The sequence below is a fragment of the Schistocerca piceifrons genome, chromosome 1 (assembly GCF_021461385.2).
Source record: "Schistocerca piceifrons isolate TAMUIC-IGC-003096 chromosome 1, iqSchPice1.1, whole genome shotgun sequence".
Taxonomy (NCBI): Eukaryota; Metazoa; Arthropoda; class Insecta; order Orthoptera; family Acrididae; genus Schistocerca; species Schistocerca piceifrons.
The window spans coordinates 969438673-969459481 of NC_060138.1; the positions used below are offsets into that span (position 1 = coordinate 969438673).

The following is a 20809-nucleotide window of genomic DNA, read 5'->3' on the forward strand; positions in this document are numbered from 1 at the left end:
GTCCTCTTGATGCATTTTTAGGTGCATCAGATTAGACCAACAGTTATTTGAATTTATTTGCACCAGAGGGATGGAAGAATAAGGTTCAGTATCTCATTAATGGCGATATCATTAGAAGAAGGGGCAGTGTCTGGTGAAGGAAATTGTGCATTTTTCAGAAGAAGGTTTTCGCCTTAAACTGCTTAAAGAATCCTAAATGTGGATGGCTGGAGATTTGAAAGGGCGTCGTTGCTACTGCGGGTCCATTCCCTTACCGCCGCGCTACCTCACTCGACCCTACTTCCTCCAGGTGAACACGTCTGTCTGTGTGTTGACATTTGTTTGTAGGACATGCCAGTACAATTCCTTAATGTTAGCAACAGCTATGAGAAGTATGTAGTGTGGTGAGGTGAACGTACGTGCGTACGCACCTTCCGTCCACTGGGCGGCGGAGGGCGCGTCCTGGACGCTGACGGCGAGCTGGCCGGTGTAGGTGTTGAAGCCGGAGGGCATGCCGTTGGCGGCGGCGGGCGGCGACCGCGGCGCAGACAGCCCCAGCTGGTTGTTGCGCGGCATGCTGTAGAGCGCCTCCGCCAGGTCGGCCGCGCGCTTCAGGATTATCTCCTGCGGGCACACCGCACACCCTCACCATCCTCTCTCCACTCCGCGTACTGAGTGCCCAGTATGCAGGAGGCACTACAAGTCAAAGCGCACAGCGACTCTGACTATATGTGTATCTTACACGAAGTACAGTAGTGGTGACGGGATGTAATCAACTTCATCATAACTACAGATATTCATTATGATTGAAAACAGACACGACACAGCTTTTCGGCTGTTATGCCATCATCTGGTACAAAGATAAATATAGGGTGAATTTTGTTGCATAAAAGATTTTAAACTAGCACATCTACACAGTTTCCCCATTTCATGATATGAAAATGTTAACCATAGATTTAGAAATATTTTTATTTCAGTATAAATGCATGCAAAGTTAATTAAATAAGATATGTAACACATTAACCAATCAACTATATACAAATTACAACAACTGTTCATAGTAGAAAATAAATTTAACCCTAAACTTTGGTGACATGTTCCAGGGGTGTGACTGAACAAAATGAACTTGTCTTTAATAGGTCGTAAATTACTAACAGATACAGTGTATTAGTGAGATAAAGCAGGTAAGTGAAGAGCTAGGATTACAAAAGTAATTTTTTTAACACAACAAAAGAATTGTAGTAACTGAAATAAAGGAAAAATGGGACATGTGACTAAGAGGGGTAATTTACAGCATGATCTTGATGGGATTATGAGTAGTAGTATCTGCAGTTAGAAGTGGCGAGTGAGGGAAATGTGGCTGGTTACTCAGTAGCTAGGTTGGGCAGATGGACGTATGTTTATTAATTTCCATTATTTCAACGAAGTTCATTCTCCTTCCTTTATGTATGTGATGTAATATTTCACGCTGCGCCTTGTATCAGGTGGTCTGCAAAGGCAGAGTCTCCTTCTCTGTTTTCAACTTCTCTTTCACGTGGGTGCATATTGCCCTTCCAGACTGGCCTATACAGAATGTGCCACAATTACAAGTAATTATATATATATATATATATATATATATATATATATATATATATATATATATACATACATATATATCCCTCTTTTTTTCTAGCTCGAGTGTTGTCTTCATCATTGGGCAAAAGGTGTCCAACAGTGTTGTGCACATAAAATGATGTTTTTAAGTTTCCGGATTGAAGTTTTCTAGCTACATCCAGTGACATTTTTCCTAAATATGGAACTGTGCAACATTTATTGCGTTCTTGAGGTGGTGAGTCCAGAACAGGGTAAAGAAGAGATTACACCTGTTGTTTCTGCTTTTCCTGAATAATGGCGGCCACCACCGTAGGAGGGTGGCCATCGTTTGATGGTACTTGTTTCATTCCTTTTAATTTCATTAGCAAGTTGTCTTCACTCATGGGGATGGATATTAGGTGATATGTCACTGAATGAAAGGCAGCATGTTTACAGGTCACTGAGTGTCGAGAATTGCCAGGCGGTACAATATCTGTGGTGGTAGGCTTCATACAAATCTTGAAAGGATGAATATAATCACTGATGTCTGTGGTTAGATCTGTGTAATTTATGCAGTTGCCCCCAAACTCCATCGCGAATTTTATGCTGTTATGTTTAGAATTTAACCGCTCGAGGAATTTTTGAAGTTTTCTGGTAGTACTTGTCCATAAGCACATCATCAACACACCTAAAGCAGTATCCAATCTTGGAAGAGTGAATTATTTGCCAAAAACTTTTTTTCAAAATTTTCCACGAAGATTTCAGCAAGAAGTGGACTGAGAGCGGATTAACAGACATACCATCCAGCTGTTTGGATATCCTGCCATTGAAATGGAAATAATTTTATGTCAGACAAGTCTGTGTAGCTAACCTTATGTAATCTGTGACAACTGGGTAAATTCCTGATTTATCTGGTAAGTGTGTGAGAATGTTTACGCACTCCTGAACAGGCGTATTAGTGAATAAGCTGTTGACTTCAAAAGAAACAAGTCTGATACTAGGAGGGATTTGAATGTCTTTTAACTTGTTTACCAAGCCAAATAAATTAAAAATATAATGAATAGGATTAAACTTGGTTTTGATCTTGATCAGGTCATTTAACTCTCTGGCTAATCTGTAACGTGGAGCTGAGAATAAAGACAGCATACGACGGACTGGGATGCTATCTTTGTGGAGTTTAGGGAAACCATGTCTGGCAGGTATGGGATTCATACTGATGAGCTATTCAGTTTACTACACGTGCCTTAGAGAAAGGCCTCCAGCTCAGTCTCCTGTCTTTATATCTGGTGACTGTAAAGCAAACCATTTGCAGAGATTTTAGCAACAGACTATGTGTGGTCATGATCCTCATCGTCACAATCGTCATCCAGCGCCACAGACCCAGAAGAGAAAGCACAGCTTTCATTAGTGATTGTGTCGAAAAATAAAAATTGAGCTAGAAGCATGGGAAATTCCATTTCGGAAGCCGAGATCCACAGTCTGGAGAGTGTACCGAGAATATCAAATTTAAGGCATTACCTCTCACCGCGGACAAGGCAGTGGCCGACGGCCTTCACTTAACGACCGAGAGCTGCAGCGTTTGTTTACAGTCGTCAGTGCTAGACAAGCAACACTGCGCGAAATAACAGCAGAAATTAATGTGGACATACGACGAAAGTATCCATTACGACAGTGAGGCGAAATCTGGCGACTTGGCATTAATGGGATATGGCAGCAGACGACCGATGCGAATGCCTTTGCTAACAGCTCGACTTCGTCCGCAGCGCCTCTCCTACGCTCGTGCCGTATCAAAAGAAGACCCTTGTAAAAAGAAAAAAAAAGCAATGCATCTCCGTGTTATGGTTCGTTTTCACGGTATTGAATATATGACGCTCAGTAGCGCACGCTGGCAGCGTCGAAAATCCAGCCATCGACGACGCTGACGTAGCGCCCTCCTTATCAGGCACGGCTGTTTATATTGATGATCCCACTAAACATAACCAAACAAACTGCCCACCGTGCAATCGATTACAGAAGCCACTTTAAACGATGTCGATAAGCGGGACAGATAATTGTTATCGCAACGCTGACATCGTATTTCGGAGGACGGACACAAAAGCCCCTGCCGCCGCTGAAATGTGACGAGTAAATCAGGCATGCGCACAAAAGGTGGTCTCCCAATGAGTAGCGCTACCACCTGCTCGGCTAGCTAGCCGCAATTACAGCAGTAGCCCAGCAAGAGTGACGCCGCAAAATACACTCGCGTCAGCGCGTCTTCGGTTGGGGGTTTGATTTTTAATTAAGCTCTTCTGCCGGCGCTTTTCTCATTTGTGCCACGGTTGTTGAAGTCGTGGTATGAACACGTAGGAGGGATCTGTATTGGTGGAATGTGACTCTTGGTATCAAATACTGAGAATAATCTTCTGCAACTGTTCAGTATTCCAATGAGAAGCTGAAAAATACGAACCAAAATATAATATCCAAATGGTCCATTAAGTATACTCGTTTATAGAAACGAGTACCGTATACTCTTAGATTGAAACAAGCAGCCTTAATTCGGGCGTAATAATTGCTAATAGATGATAACGATCGTACAGGTGGGACAGCTTTAGCTACAGGGGGCGTCTGTAATCGTCTGAGAGGAACACAGCTTCCAATAAAACTAAACTCTGCTCGAACAGACCTCGGAAGGTCAACGTACCGACCGACTGCCGCGTCACCCTCAGCCGATATGCGTCGCTGGATGCGGATTTGGAGGGGCATGTTGTCAGCTTTGGTGGTCGTAGCTGTTGCTTCTCAATCGAGTAGCTCCTCAATTGCCCTCAGAAGGGCTGAGTGCACCGCTCTTGCCAATAACTATCGACGGATCCGAACTGTTATGCAGCCAAGTGCTATCCAAGCCCGATATCACTTAACTTCGGTGATACGACGGGGACTGGTGTTACCACTGTAGCAAGGCCGTTGGCATAGCTTCTAGCAGTTTGACTTAAAATAAGAGAGGGTTCCAACATAATGGAACGATGCGTAGGTGCCTACAATGCTCAGCTGCAGCTACAAAAAGCCAGAGATGTGGATCGAAGCATATCGTTTCTCAATTCACATTTCTGCGTCTACTGTCGGTGCAAAACAGGAACTATATGTACCAACCTTTGGCAGCTTCTCCGGGTCTCCTGGGTGCCTGGGGATGAGTTTCTGAAGGCGTTGGAAGCCATAGTCGATGGTTGGCTCGTTTAGCGCTGCAACAGTAAACATCACATGTCAATACCTTACGCATACTCTCGAAACTTACGTAAACATGTAACACAAACTTTTTTGCTGTCGCGCCACAGAAAAGTGTACAAGACGTGAGAGTTACTTCTTGGTTTATTCCGGGACGTTACAGGAATAAATTTTTAGTTGAAGAAGACTCTCTACACACTTTTCGGCTGAAGTTTACAGAGAATGGAGATTTACATAAAAAGAGTCTGTGAAAAAGAACAACAACGTTTCTAAGTTTCAAAACAAAATTTTTATAAAATAAATGAAATAAAACTACGCAGGAGTCAGCCATTAAATAAATGTAGTATTTGATTTGTACTAAAAATATCGTTCCAGTTCAGAATTACACTTCTTCGTCAGGCAGTTTCCATTCACGCAATAATGTGTAGTGGATATCGTTGGCCACTCGTTGTATCTCTGTAGCTACTCACTGAAGAACGAGCTTTAGTTAAGTAAATCTTGAAAAAGATTTACATGAAAATGTTTCCCATTGCCAAAGAACGCCATACGTGCATACCTTACTGGGACGCGAAATATTTAATACAGTTTCTAGTTTTCAGGATGCCTTTACGTAACAACGACGTATAAGCACTTCTCTAGAGAAAACATCTGAATGTTCGATGAATATTGGTTCACTGTAATTTGGACTATTAGTTATGTAGCAATTGTTGCCTGTTAGGAATGCATCTTGATGTATACAGCACAGGGTGCTTGCCAGTTTACCATGTATTAGCTGTTTGTTGTTTCTTATTTTCACAGAGATGGTAAGAGTGAGTGAAGAAAAAGTGCTTCAGTTCTATGCTACATCTGTAGTTAACGAAGACTCAGATAGTGTGAAGGGGGCTCTGGGATTCGATACAGAACTAAGCTTTCTTGCTGCATGTAAATACGTCAAAATAGCGTGCTAAAATGAACTACACGCAGCTAAATCCAAGTCGTCTGCCTCGAAAGGCTTAGAGACAAATTATAACGTTGTCCCATTATTGCTGTTAGACATCATTTGTAGCAGACAGTATCGCACATTACACCTCATTGGTGCCGCATAATTATATGCGAAATTAGCAGATTTACCTAGTTACTTGCTAACAACGCAGCCAGATTGCTTTACCGGTAGTTTAACAGATTGTAATTTTCATTGCAGACCACTAGGTCGTAATTAAGTGCAGACTAATACTCGTGGCGAACGTTAGCCTGAGGGACAAAGGAAATCCTGTTTACATGACATACAAAGTTGTTTTATTGAATCCATTTTGAAGGCAAACGCGGACAGTATTTGCTGAGTAAACGCAGAAGCCGCGGTTAGTTGGGCTCTGCGCCAACAGGTGGCAGCAACTGTCGGAGTGGAGCATTATTCTGTTGCTCGTACCTCGCGTTGCCACGAGGTGTCCATGTCTTGCTGCTTTGATTTGGTTTGTACGCTCGGGGATACCTTCCAGTACTACGATAGGAAAATTTCATTTTTTTACTTAAGAGTTCTGGAAAAATTTTCAGGCTTCACATGGTGAAAATGAAAAACCGGCACTCAGACCATGAAATTTGAGGATTTGCAAATAGGAAGCTTCCTGCTTCAACTGTCAATCACAAGGCAGACATCACACAGCTAATACAACATATCAGACAGTATGACCTTATGTGTGAACCTAAAAGGTGTGGTGGGAGGAACGCCAGACCAAGAGGGAAGGAGCCCACCGGGGGAGAGTAGGAAATCAATAATGTTAAGTACGTATTCTCGCTTCCACTTCCTGGGCGTCTCATTATTATTGGTCATCTTTATATGAACACTTGCAGTGAGGATATGTCTCAGTGCCTTCTTTGCCTTTGTACTCATCACTTTATTCCCTGTACCTGAAAGCATATCTCACATCAAAATATCTTACGTTACTAAAGGAAGTGTTTATTTCATATCTTTCTATGTTCGCTGGAATACAACTTACTCCTCACGTGATAGCTACACAATCTAAATATCTGCAGAGGCAAAATATTTTTAGCTTTTTTCCTTCAGAAATTCGACAGTTTGCTTTCCAGAAGAGTGTAAGTCTATCTCTTCTAAGGTCTGAGACCTCACAGGCTGCATCTGACGAAAGGAAACAAGAATGACACACTGGTCCATATCTTCTTCCTCGTTTACTCATGTAGGACAGGGCTTCCCAAGCTATGGTCCGCGGACCCCTTAGGGGTCCGCCGGCTCTTTCTAGGGGGTCCGCGGCCACCTTTCACCAAATCGTGTAAAATAATGAGTAAAATTATTGAATAAAAATGTGAAAATCAAATTCATCACTATTGTTTTTTTCGTGTGAAAAACATGTGTACTTTTACATCAGGTCGTATCCCCAAGCAGCCTTTGCGGTTCCTAAGTGAGAACGTATACACAGTTTAGTGCCGGAGAATGCGGCTTCTCTGATCGACTGTTTCGTAACAATACGGCGGTCGTTTGTGCGCTGGCTCAGGGCACTAGATGCGCTGAAACCTTTTACGGATGCGCGGAGCGAGCTTTGTCGACCAATCACAGCGCTCGCGGGCACGTATGCGGCCCCAGGCATCATTAAATGTTAAACTTGCCTTGTCAATGCACTACCTGTTTCATAAGTCGATTTTTGACCAGTTTATTACTTCTAACATGGATCGGTGGCTGAAATCAGGATCATTGAAGAAGGCTGCCGTTTCTCCATCACCTTCACAACAAGAGAAGTTTCCAGTTGAAATGAATGAGGAGGGAGGACGACCAAAGGAAGTCTTTACATACATTTGAACATTTTTCTTCGGATTTCACGAAACACCACACACACACACACACACACACACACACACACACACGACTGTTATGAAATATGGATGCTCCTTACACAACAGTAGCCAAATAGTGGAAGTGAACAGACCATAAGCGGCAGCTTGTCGACAGCGAACAGTCTGGACGTGACGTTGATTGCTCTTGGAAGAAGAAAGCTCCATTGTGTGAAATTTCAATTACCAAGTAATTTAAATCAGGCTATAGTGTGTTGAACAAAGGGAGTAAATCCACTAGTAAGTGTCTGGATACAGTGGGAATTCAAATTGGATCGTTAATTTCAAGTTGTTTTCATTCATGTCTAAGTCTAAACCAAAAACTATTGATACTTCGGGGGGGGGGGGGGGGGGTTCATTGGGAACATGGCACCTGCATTAAGAAACTTTCAGTTCCCATGGGTTTCGCTCTGAAATTTTAGTTACTGTGCTCTTGATTGACTAGGGGTCCGCCATGGATTTTCGACTGAAGAAGGGGTCCGCCAGCTGAAAAGGTTGGGAAGCCCTGATGTAGGATATTTACTTTCCCACTGACGACCAGTCCGAGTTGGACAGTTGTGACAATTGTGATTGGTATTGTGACAAAGCTCTTAAATTAAAAGTTTCTATTTGATGTTTCTTTGCAGTTCACAATATTTTCACATCTTTGAAGGTGGTCACAATGATGTGAATAGGTATGACTACTCTTTGTCAGACGACAATAGCGTGCCACATCGAACAACATTAAGTTTCTGTATACTTAATCCTATGATTCTCGAAGCAGCATGCACGGAAAGACTCGATTCGGATTTCCTCCTTATCACGAGTGGTCGCCCTTAATCACTATTTTATTTCATTTTCCAAACATAAAATAAAAATTATCTCTTCTGCGTCAAATTAAAAATATGATGTTTCTTCTGGAATTTCGTCTTTTTTGTATCAGAATAGAATGAAACCGAGTAGTTTATTTGTTGCTCCAGATTGAGTGGGGGGCTAAGTGTACGGAGGGGACTGACAGAACATAATATACACATCAAAAAAAGTTTTGTATCACCCTGATTCCCAGAACTCCTGAAGATTGATCTTGACTGTGGATGGTGTATCAGAGACACAATCTCTTTGACTGTTCATAAATGTTACTAAACCCGCCCAAAGATGTAAACAATCATTAATGAGCAACGCCTATTAGACGAAGGGGGTCCGACAGCAGATCAATTCCTGTCATTCCACCAGGAAGGAGGTACACGGCTCGTGTTGTCTGTAGTTCAACCATGCCTAGACGGTCAATAACGCGGTTCGATCGCGTCCGCATTGTTACTTTGTGCCAGGAAGGACTCGCAACGAGAGAAGTGTCCAAGCGTCTCGGAGTGAACCAAATCGATGTTGTTCGGTCATGGAGAAGATACAGATAGACAGGAACTGTCGATGACGTGCTTCGCTCTGGCCGCCCAACGGCTACTACTGCAGTGGATGACCGCTACCTATGGATTATGGCGTGGATAAACCCTGACAGCAACGCCACCATGTTGAATAATGCTTTTGGTGCAGCCACAGGACGTCATGTTACGACTCAAACTGTGCGCAATAGGCTGCATGATGCGCAACTTCACTTCCGACGTCCATGGCGAGGTCCATCTTTGCAACCACGACACCATGCCCAACATCATGCCGAACGGACTGCTCAGGATAGGCATTACGTTCTCTTCACCGATGAGTGTCGCATATGCTTTCAACCAGACAATCGTCGGAGACGTGTCTGGAGGCAACCCGGTCAGGCTGAACGCCTTAGACACACTGTCCAGCGAGTGCAGCAAGGTGGAGGTTCCCTGCTGTTTTGCGGTGGCATTATGTGGGCCGACGTACGCTGCTGGTGGTCATGGAAGGCACCGTAACGGGTGTACGATACGTGAATGCCATCCTCCAACCGATAGTGCAACCATATCGGCGAGACATTAGTCTTCATGGATGGCAATTCGCACTTCCATCTTGCACATCTTGTGAATGACTTCCTTCAGGATAACGACATCTCTCGACTAGAGTGGCCAGCATGTTCTCCAGACATGATCCCTATCGAACATGGTTCAAATGGTTCAAATGGCTCTGAGCACTATGGGACTTAACATCTTAGGTGATCAGTCCCCTAGAACTTAGAACTACTTAAACCTAACTAACCTAAGGACATCACACGCATCCATGCCCGAGGCAGGATTCGAACCTGCGACAGTAGCTAGCAGTCCCGCGGTTCCGGGCTGCAGCGCTTAGAACCGCACGGCCACACCGGCCGGCTATCGAACATGCCTGGGATAGATTGAAAAGAGCTGTTTATAGACGTGACACACCATCCACTCTAAGGGATCTATGCCGAATCGCCGTTGAGGAGAGGGACAATCTGGGCCAACAGTGCCTTGATGAACTTGTGGATAGTATGCCACGACGAAAACAGGCATGAATCAATGCAAGAGGACGCGCTACTGGGTATTAGAGGTAGTGGTGTGTGCAGCAATCTGGAACACCACCTCATATGTTCTCGCTGTATGATGGTGCAACATGCAATGTGTGGTTTTCATGAGCAACAGAAAGGTCTGAAATTATGTGTATGTTGATCTCTATTCCAATTTTCAGTACAGGTTCCGGAACTCTCGGAACCGAGGTGATGCAAAACTTTTTTTGATGTGTGTATATAACTGTAATGGAAGCAAAGAAAAAAAAGAGCGTGACGTGTGTGTGTGTGTGTGTGTGTGTGTGTGTGTGTGTGTGTGTGAGTGTGGATGTAAGGAAGCCATGAAATAAAATCGAATGATGGAATCCATACCACTGGTAACCGGTGTTGCTTTGTACGTTGGATTAGAAACAAAACAGCCAAGGGTCCTTCCTCAGTAAAGAAGAAAAATAATATGGAGGCACATACCGCAGCACAGTGAGGAGGGTCGTGAGGAAACTCTCCCACAGCTTAATTATCCAGGTATGACTTCTCGTACAGACTAATTTATATACCAAATTCATCCGTGTATTGTTCTGTCATAGTGTTTTAATTCTAGCTTCTCCTGCCGATGATGATCCATCTGCGAGGTGGGTCAATAAGCGCACTCCATAAATAGTTGGAGAAAAATTATCTACAGTTTGTATCTTGCAATGTCGCCCTGCAAGTAGTTCCACAAGTCCTTAGGGCCGTCTGGAAACAGCCGCGAAGCCACGTCTCAGCACTTGTTTTTCTTCACGGGTAAAATGTCTCACCCGGTATCTTAGGCTCAACATGATTTGGTGCCACACGGAAAGAGTATGCCAACATTTGCTTCACCAAGTGCAACAATGCCGCTGATGCGCCGCCGCTAAGACGACGTTCATCGTTGTCTCGGACTTCGCAGCCCGTGCACAGTGCTGGATTCGCCACATGGATCGCGTGTAGCCTCGATATGTTCACCTGCAGGCCGTTAACCGTAGTAAATGATATCGCATTGACGGCGGCATCCTGCGTAACATGGTGAATAGTCCGTCACACTTCCAACAGACGTTCCACGACGTTGTTCGGTCATCCACGCTGCATGACACGATACACCACCCGTGCTGTCGCCAGTCATATCGCTGGTAGTGCGAGTCGGACGTAATTGAGGTCTATATGTTAAAGGCATAGATGTGGAAGAGTGACGGGGGAACGTTTTGTATCGTCACAGGCGGCGTGAGGGAGCCCAGCCTCACGTAAGGACGGTGTTGTCATAATTTGACTAACGTGCTTACAAATAGAGCGATCGTCCTGTCTTAATTATGGACAAGGCCAAGAACTCCCCGATCCGGTGGAAAGCATATCCGAACTCACAAATGACCCAGAAGCCGGTAGAATATGCTGAGCTAACATCATCGGTACAGATAGTATCTGGGCGATATGCGGGGCGCTTTAGGCCTAATGTATGTTAACATACAGATTCTTTTGGAGGATATCATTTGCGTGAAATCTACCGTCGCCAACTGACTAGTGCGTATGGCGTAGTAGGGAATTCGATCCGATTTCACTAGTCACTAAATTTTCTGGGTTGCTAGTAACTGTTCTTTCCGTGAGGAGTTACAAAATAATAGTTTCTATTTATTCGAAAACCTAGTTCGTTGAATGAATGATGATAGTGGCTACAGCTATTAGCGCAGCTAATTCGCTCAGCTAAAACGTACTTTTTATGTCATTCAAGTCTCGAACTGTTGGGGATCTTCTCATCAATTTTCACGATTTTTTTTGAAAACATATTGATGAGTATCGTGAGAATGAGTGGCGGTCACATACATATCTGAGCAATTATACTCCGTCTGATTGTCCTGGGACTCAGCACTAACTGTTTCACGACCAACACCTGCGAATAATCTAGAGTGCCCATCATTATTTTCAAATGCTATATGTATTCGTTCAGAACAGTACTAACGAGGCTTATCACCTTCATCCATATACCAATAAACCAAGAAACAGAAGCAACTAGTTTTTCGCGACCTGGCTGCGGTACTTACAGACGTAGACGAAGCGTCCCGGCGCGCCCTTGCAGAACTGCTTGGACTTGTAGGACAGCGTCACCTCGACGACGCCCGGTATGTGTCGCGGGGGCGTCTGCACGCGGATCGCGTGCGACGTTATCAGCTGCAACACGGAAACCCACAGAGCTCCACATCGTCTGTCTCCGCATTTTCCTGGACGCTTCAATAAAAGTGACATCTAAAGACTGGCTAAATTCAAGGATTTATTACAACACATAACTTTTCACAGCGTTTACTCTGAGCTCTGCAAGAACTACGATACTTTTAATGTAAAATGAAACTATTTCAGATAAAGGTTGTTTGGTTCCAATAACCCTATATGCTTGAGCTACGGAAAAAATCATGTGAATGATTAGGAGATCTGTGTGGGACACAATATAGTGATATAGCTCTTTCGCAGATCTGACAAGAAAATACGTGGAAAAAAAGATAGAAAGTGCGGAATTTTCGCTGTTCCGGTCGTTTGAATAATGTGCCTCCTGGAGATTTACAATACTCTCCAAGGGAACTGGCGCGGCGGGGACAAGAGATACGTGATGTTTATGTCACTCTCAACGGAGGAAACTCAGGGTAGCACGCAATTCAAATGACTGCGGCAACAGCAGAAAAATCCACATATTCAATGCATTATTACTCCGCACTTCTTTTTTGTCAGAACTACAAAAATGAGATATCTGATTTTATCTCTTAGGGATCTGCTGTTCCGTATCCCAAAACCATAGTCCCATACTTTTAAATGTTAATAAAAATAGTGAAAAAGTTAAACATTTACACCACAATGACTGACAAAAGGAAGGGAGCGAACGATTCCTCATTGGTAGATTGCTTGATCTGAAAGACACGTTTAAAAAGTTTTTCATTTTCAAGGCAATACTGCATCAAGTAAGTGCTGTGCAAGGGATAAAACAACGCACTGGCCTCAGTTTCCAACTAGTTCAGTAATCTCTCCCATAAAAGGAAACTTTGAAACGCAGTGTGGACTTCTACGGCGGTAACGCTTAGCAGATAAAAGACCGCTTGAAATTCCCGTGTGCATTGCAAAATGTCACTGAATGCCGAGAAACCTGCGCTATAGTGTAATGAACACTACCAAATACATTTTTAAACTTTTCAGCGTTAAATGCTGTCCAGTATTACGCACGCAGGAAGGGTAACTATGTGGACGTTTCGGCTATGAATAGAGGCCTGCACGTGTATGTGATATCTGCATCCACCCGCCTGGATAGTCCTGAGTGTTAAAGCGCCATTTCCGCCAGCGGATTAACGACCAGTGTCGGTGCGCCGACCAGCTTGGATTTGGTTTTCAGGCGGTTTCCCGCGTTCCAATAGTTGAATGCAGGGCTGCTGCCAAAGCCCCAGAACAGTTCCACGACTCGCTAACATTTAGAAAACTTTACCTCACATTTACATGTATGGCACTGCACGCAGGCAGTTGAGATGGACATATTCCGTCCCGGGGGAAACGGGTTGGTCACCCTATAAACTAATCATGCCAAATCCGTTCTACCCAGCGCCGATGAGGGACAAAGGCACAAGAAAAAGAAGGCAAAAAAGCGCAGATGAAATATATGCATCCACAAGTACCCGATCTGTATCTCTAAATCTTTGGTCGCGTACAGCGGTATTCAAATTTCGTTAGCGTCTTCAACAACCTCAGAGTCCTGCTGGATTAAATCAACTGAAGTAACTACACCTGGCTTTGAAATTTTACTGTAAATTAACAGCTGGATGTATCTGGATATCAAATTGCATACATTTTGTGAGACCTGAGTTTCTCCCGGCATATACAATGTTCAAATAACTTACGGGAATGGGGCCGGCTGACGTCATCGACAACCGCCAATTTTTCGACAGCTGACCATCCTGTCATCCTCAAGGCAAAACTGCAGCAAGTGAACGCTGTACAAGGGAAAAAGCGACGCACTGGCATAGCTCTTGTTCGTGAAAGGATCCACTAAACTCGTCGAGTTGTTTTCAAGGAATATTGTTTCGACATCATTTAATAATTTCTTCAAAAACGTTGGCCTATTTCTTGGGATTGGCTGAACGGTACCTCTTGGTCGTGGTCTGACTGGAGATTTCATTCTGTAACTGCCCGGCATTTGGCGAAGGTTGGACGTTTCCGCGGCTACGAGACTAATTCTATATCTCGACGTTCTGTGATGAATCTCATGGAGATAGGTTTCCACTAGACAGCTTTATCTGTACTAGGGAAATGCTTAAATTTTGCAGAACGCCAAAGCATTTGTCAGTAGTTGATTTTATGAATTTTTCGAGTACACCCAGGAGTAATATAACGACAGCTGGGACGCTGCTTTACCTTCACTTACGATAGAGTTGATCTGGTTATTGTTATTTTATCCGCGGACATGGGCAATGCAAAGCTTGTTATGACAAGCTGTATAACATTAAAAACATGCAGTGTTTCTTATCTGATTCAGCATATCGCAGGCTCGGTGCTGGCCCCACAAAAGGTTTTAAAGAAGAGAAATAGCCTCCCGAAGAAAAGCTCCTTGTCGCAGGAGCTCATCAAGAGTCTTAATCTTTAGTGTGCTGCTCCCCCCTATTGCCATCCGAATATGCACAAAGAAGGGGTTACTCTTCGTCCAATAGTAACATTGTTGCTCCCACACATCGTGTAGAAAAACATCTTGCTACATTGTTTGGATCACTAGTTGGTCGGTATGAGTATCACACTATGAACTCTGCGCATTTGTTACGTCGATTACAGGGAATACCTTTGAATGACTCTGATGTTCTAGCAAGTTTTGTTGTGGTCACTCCCTTCACTCATGTTTCTCTGAGTGATTCGTTTGCTGTTAACTAAGGTTAGGTTTGGTATTGAATTTAAAAAAATCCTAATTCGACATATCTTGACTTCCAATTACTTTTAATTTAATAGCCAGCTCTATGGACGAACAGACGGAGTTGTGATGGGAATTCCGTTGTCACCTGTTACTGCAAATTCGTTTATGGAAGACTTCGAGAAACATGCCTTGGAGTTGGCAGCTTAGTAATCCGTGTGGTTCTTTTTTTTTCAGATATTTAGATGATACTTTTCATCATGACGAACGAGATCTCCGACATTTAGCTGCAGTGGGGCACTGAGCGAACCCAACCGCGACAGATCAAAATTTGTGCCGCACCGGTGGTCGAACCCGGATTTCCCGCTTTATGCAAGCAGTCGCGGCCGACCGCTGTGGCCGAGCGGTCTAGGCGCTTCAGTCCGGAACCGCGCTGCTGCTACGGCTGCAGGTTCGAATCCTGCCTCGGGCATGGATGTGTGTGATGTCCTTAGGTTAGTTAGGTTTAAGTAGTTCTAAGTCTAGGGGACTGGTGACCTCAGATGTTAAGTCCCACAGCGTTTAGAGCCATGTGAACCAAGCGGTCGCTTTTACAGCCTCGGCCATCCGAGCACGCCCTGTGTGCGATCCAAATCTCTACGTTCCGCACGCTATAGAGTAGCGCTCCCTATCAGTTGATCCATTTGCTCGCAGCCCTAACTGTATTCCCGAAAGGGTTCGGATTCTGTTGGGCATCCGCAATGAAATATCGTAACGCCATCTGGCTTACATTTATGGTATATGGATTGTGTCAGTTCTTCCGGACATGTTGCTTGGCTTCTTGGCAGTGTGCATCTGAATCACTTTTTAGAACACCTGGATTCAATCCACCCGAATATCTGTTTCACGGTGGAGGTGGAAGACAATAGCTGCCTCGCCTTCCTCGATGTGTGGGTTAGGAGTAACGTTGATAGTGCTTTTTGACGTGTTATTTGTAGGAAGGCTATTCACACTGACTTGTATCTACAGGCTGATAGTTGTCACCATTCGGCACAACGTGAAGGGAGATTTCGTACCTTGGCTCACAGGGCCCTTGTCATTTCAAACGCTGAGAGTTTGCCATTTTGTCACCTGAGTTAACCCATCTTGAGGTCACCGTTGGTCAGTATGGATATAGTGAAACACAGATAAGGAGTGCGTTGTGCTGTCGACCAATCGTGCACCGGGTGAGTGATGCCTTACACAGGCAAGATTGGTCGTATTTTGCGGAAATATAATGTGAAATGTGATTCCTGACCTCCGTCTAAGATTATGGTCCTTTTAGGTTACTTTAAGGATGATATTGTTTTGCACAAAGCGGGTGTCTATCGTATTTATTGTGGAATCCTGCTTTCTCCCTCGTCAAAAAATAGAAGGACAGAGTTAATGCTACATCACCCGTTGTTCAGTAAATTTCACTGTCAATAACTTCTGGTGTCGGTCATCTTGGGTTGTGGGGTGTCATCTAGAGTTTACAGTATGTATGTATGTATGTACGTACACACATAAAAAAAGTTTTGCATCACCTCGGTTCCGAGAGTTCCGGAACCTATACAGAAAATTGGAATAGAGATCAACATAAACATCATTTACTCTCTTTTTATTGCTCATGAAAACCACAAATTGCATGTTGTACCACCATACAGCGAGACCTTCAGAGGTGGTGGTCCAGACTGCTCTACACGCCGCTACCTCTAACACCCAGTAGCACGTCCTCAGGCATTGATGCATGCCTGTATTCGTCGTGGCATACTATCTACAAGTTCATCAAGGCACTGTTGGTCCAGATTATCTCACTCCTCAACGGCGATTCGGCACAGATCCCTCAGAGTGGTTGATGGATCACGTCGTCCATGAACAGCCCTTTTCAACCTATCCCAGACATGTTCGACAGGGTTCATGTCAGGAGAACTTGTTGGCCAATCTAGTCGAGCGATGTCGTTATCCTGAAAGAAGTCATTCACAAGTTGTGCATGATGGGGACGCGAATTGTCGTCCATGAAGACGAATGCCTCGCCAGTATGCTGCCGATATGGTTGCACTATTGGCCGGAGGATGACATTCACGTATCGTACAGCCGTTACGGCGCCTTCCATGACCATCAGCGGCGTACGTCAGCCCCACGTAATGTCACCGCAAAACAGCAGGCAACCTCCACCTTGCTGCACTCGCTGGACAGTGTGTCTAAGGCGTTCAGCCAGACCAGATTGCCTCCAAACACGTCTCCGACGAGTTCTGGTTGAAGGCATGTGTGACACTCAACGGTGAAGAGAACATGATGCCAATCCTGAGTGTTTATTCAGCATGTTGTTGGGCCCATCTGTACCGCGCTGCAAGGTATCGTGGTTGCAAAGATGGACCTCGCCATGGACGTCAGGAGTGAAGTTGCTCATCATGCAGTCTACTGCGCACAATTTGAGGCGTAGCATGACGTCGTGTTGCTGTACGAAAAGCATTATTCAACATGGTGGCGTTGCCGTCAGGGTCCCTCCGAGCTATAATCCGTAAGTAGCGGTCATCCACTACAGTAGTAGCCCTTGGGCGGCCTGAGTGAGGCATGTAACCGACAGTTCCTGTCTCTCTGTACCTTCCCCATGTCCGAACAACATCACTTTGGTTCACTCCGAGACGCCTGGACACTTTCCTTGTTGAGAGCCCTTCCTGGTACAAAGTAACAATATGGACGCGATCGAACCGCGGTATTGACCGTCTAGGCATGGTTGAACTACAGACAACAACAGCCGTGTACTTCCTTCCTGGTGGAATGACTGTGGAACTAATCGGCTGTCGGACCCCCTCCGTCTAATAGGCGCTGCTCATGCATAGTTGTTTACATCTTTGGGGGGGGGGGGGGGGGGGTAGTCACCTCTCTGAACAGTCAAAGGGACTGTGTCTGTGATACAATATCCACATTCAACGCCTGTCTTCAGGAGTTCTGGGAACCGGGGTGATGCAAAACTTTTTTTGATGTGTATATATATATATATATATATATATATATATATATATATATATATGTGTGTGTGTGTGTGTGTGTGTGTGTGTGTGTGATCTTTCCGGAATTGCTCTGCAAACCGACGTTTTAAATTCCCTTGCACAGCGTTTGCTAGCTGAAATTTTGTGGTGGCCTGTCGAAATACTGGCGATTGTTGACGACGTCACCCGTCTGCATTCGCGTAAGTTGTTTGCATAGATTTTATTTCTACATCTAAGAGAGACATCCAACATTATGATCGTTTGCTGTGTTTAAGGCATTCTTTGTGCCAAGAAGCCTAGTACCTAATTTTTACATTACGTAATTGCTTTTTTCCCTGCCATAACAAAGTAACAAAATTTATACCAAAATGTCAATTTACATTTAGTTTCTCCTACTTGCTTATAGCCACCATGGTTCACATATACAAAAAATTATTGACGCAGTTCCTATAATTTTAATTCCGATGCAGTCTTCAGCAGCTGACTCGAGTACAACAAAGTGTTGAGAGTTCAGAACATGTGCATCGCAGTCAGCGACCATGCTTTGCAGATTCCGTGAAGAATAAGATTTCAGCAAAAAAATATCAATAGATGCAGGCTGCAAGTTTTCAGCTATCCTGCAACCGCCGCGAGGTGTCGCTTCATGCAGTCCTATATATCGATAGCAACTGATATTAGTAAATGAAAACCATATTATAATATCAACAGGATCCTCTGAACTGTAATATATTTACTTTTGCGGGTGCATTCGGCATTCGCGCAGACACCTAGACATGGTCACTATTGTGTCTCATAGAAAGAAATACACTCGTTTTTTCGCTACTAACATTACACTTATACACCGTACTTAGCAGTAAGCATTAGACTCCACTTACCTCGCTCCATACGAGCATGGTCCCGAAGACGACCTGCAGACCGTCGAAGAAGTTGTCGCCGATGATTATGACGGTGGAGCCCCCGGACGTCCAGCCTTCGCTCGGACTGATGGCCTTGATGCAGGGGGTGGCTACGGGAAGGGGAGGGTACAAGCCTATGAGACAGGGGTGTACCACAGTGAGAGACGGCCGTCACAGGATAAGGATAAGGCGCCGCGCCTGGTACGGGACACCGGCTGCCGAGAGCCCTGGACACACCTCAATAAGCTGTTGCCACGAGAGAATCTGGCGTCGGTGAGTTTAACGCTCCTTTCGATTAACTATCACGAACTTAGAATCTGTATTCAGTGAAGGCAGTCCAAAAGTGATCTTAGGCAGCATGCGACCCGTATGACAGGACAAACACATTTTCATATTAGCAGTAAATAAAAGCAACTCTTTTTAGACTTTGCGGTTCAGTTGTTCACAAACGGAAAGTAACACCTTAGGGAAGCAATTTACTTAATTGTAAATGGAAACACATTTAAATGGTAACACTGAAGGAGTTATACAGGGAATTGATTATCGTAAACAAGGCAGACAGAAGACCGTAAAACATCACAATAAGTGCCAAAGAAAATTGTTTTATGCTTCAGTATCGACGCTAAAAGTTAACTCGCTAACTGAAGTAGAAATCCATGTGTTGTCATGTTTCACGAGTGCAAATAATGAGATAGACACTTTGCATTTTCTTGACTAAGAGCGAGCACTGTATCTAAAAAAGAAAAAAAAGTAAGGAAAGAAACTTATATTCAGATAAACACTGCTAGAAACTGTCTTGTGTCGGTAGTAGCTGTAAACGTAGACAGCTCTATCTAGTAGCATCACTGAGGAGATGCACAGGATGCTCACTCCTTCTACGTTCTGACGCAACCATCGGCCAAGAAGCATTATGAGCTACTGAAAATAACTAAATAGTCGAAACGATTATAGTCAATACACAAACTTTGTGTGGACGTTGACTGATAACCGCTATAGTCAGATGAGCTCACGGACTCTCGCCACCAACATGTATTTCCCTATCTGTATAAAGCATATAGAGCACATTTATACATTAGATTCAAATTTTTTTGCATTATTTTTCAGGTATGGATTATTTAACTTCCCGATTATACAAGGGTTTTACAAACTGGTACGCAAAACTGGAAATAGAAACGAAATTATCATGACGCGCTCGGGAAATAATTCATATAACGGTAAAATGTTCTGTGAAATGATTTCTCTAAAAGTAATAAATAAAAGAGATTACAGAAATATTTGACGTGTCTTGGAATGATGCTCGAAATCATGTAACACCAAATGAGGGGCGTAAAATATTTTTTTGTCTATTTTATTTCTTCCTTTTAGGCGAAATATTTCACAAAACATTTAAACGATTTTTTAATTTTTTTAAATTTACAAACTTAGCTCAGAAAGAGTGACGTCTAATATATTTAAATATCGATCGATATTCCACTATTATCAAGAGTATGCAGACCAGTAGAAACCAGAGACGATTAAAACTATGATGTAACATGATATTTATTTTACTTTTTCAACATGAAAAAAATAATTTCACAATTTCTACACCAATCTAACTTTTTATACGCAAAATAGCTAGGCCTTGAAGAGGTGAGGTTTTTGACACTTCATTTAAATAGTTAGCAGCATCTGTTCGTGGAATATTTCAATTTTCACTCAAGTCGTTAATTAAGTATTCCTTCATTGCCACGATATTACCAAACTTGACCTCATGGTGGTCAATTTGAAACACCGTTTCTCTGTTTCCCCTTTCTGCTGGGCTACAAAACTTTGGACAACAATTTTCCCTCAGATCACTAACAAATCTGTTTACTTTCAAGTAATTAAATGTGGTCAGTTTGATACCTGATTTGTTCATTTCCCACTCTTCGTCTGGCTATGTAAATTGGGACAAAAATCAGTTGTGCAATTTATAAATAGACGTATTTTCTCGCTGCTCAAAGATTTGACCAATAAGGTTTGAATTAATTAACATAATTACGTTGTAGCCAAGGTATGTGATCAGGGAGGCTG

At 43.6% G+C, this 20809-nt stretch overlaps 1 protein-coding gene across 1 annotated transcript in view; it reads right to left on the reverse strand.

Annotated features, from left to right (window-relative positions):
- LOC124776885 (transcription factor collier) overlaps nucleotides 1-20809 on the reverse strand; it is a 491431-nt gene that overhangs the window by 26416 nt on the left and 444206 nt on the right. Inside the window, exons 9-12 of the mRNA XM_047252075.1 lie at nucleotides 18737-18891; nucleotides 12040-12166; nucleotides 4681-4769; nucleotides 411-603 (exon numbers count right to left, since the gene is read on the reverse strand). Coding sequence (XP_047108031.1) covers nucleotides 411-603; nucleotides 4681-4769; nucleotides 12040-12166; nucleotides 18737-18891 — 564 coding nt within the window. The remainder of the gene's footprint in view (nucleotides 1-410; nucleotides 604-4680; nucleotides 4770-12039; nucleotides 12167-18736; nucleotides 18892-20809) is intronic.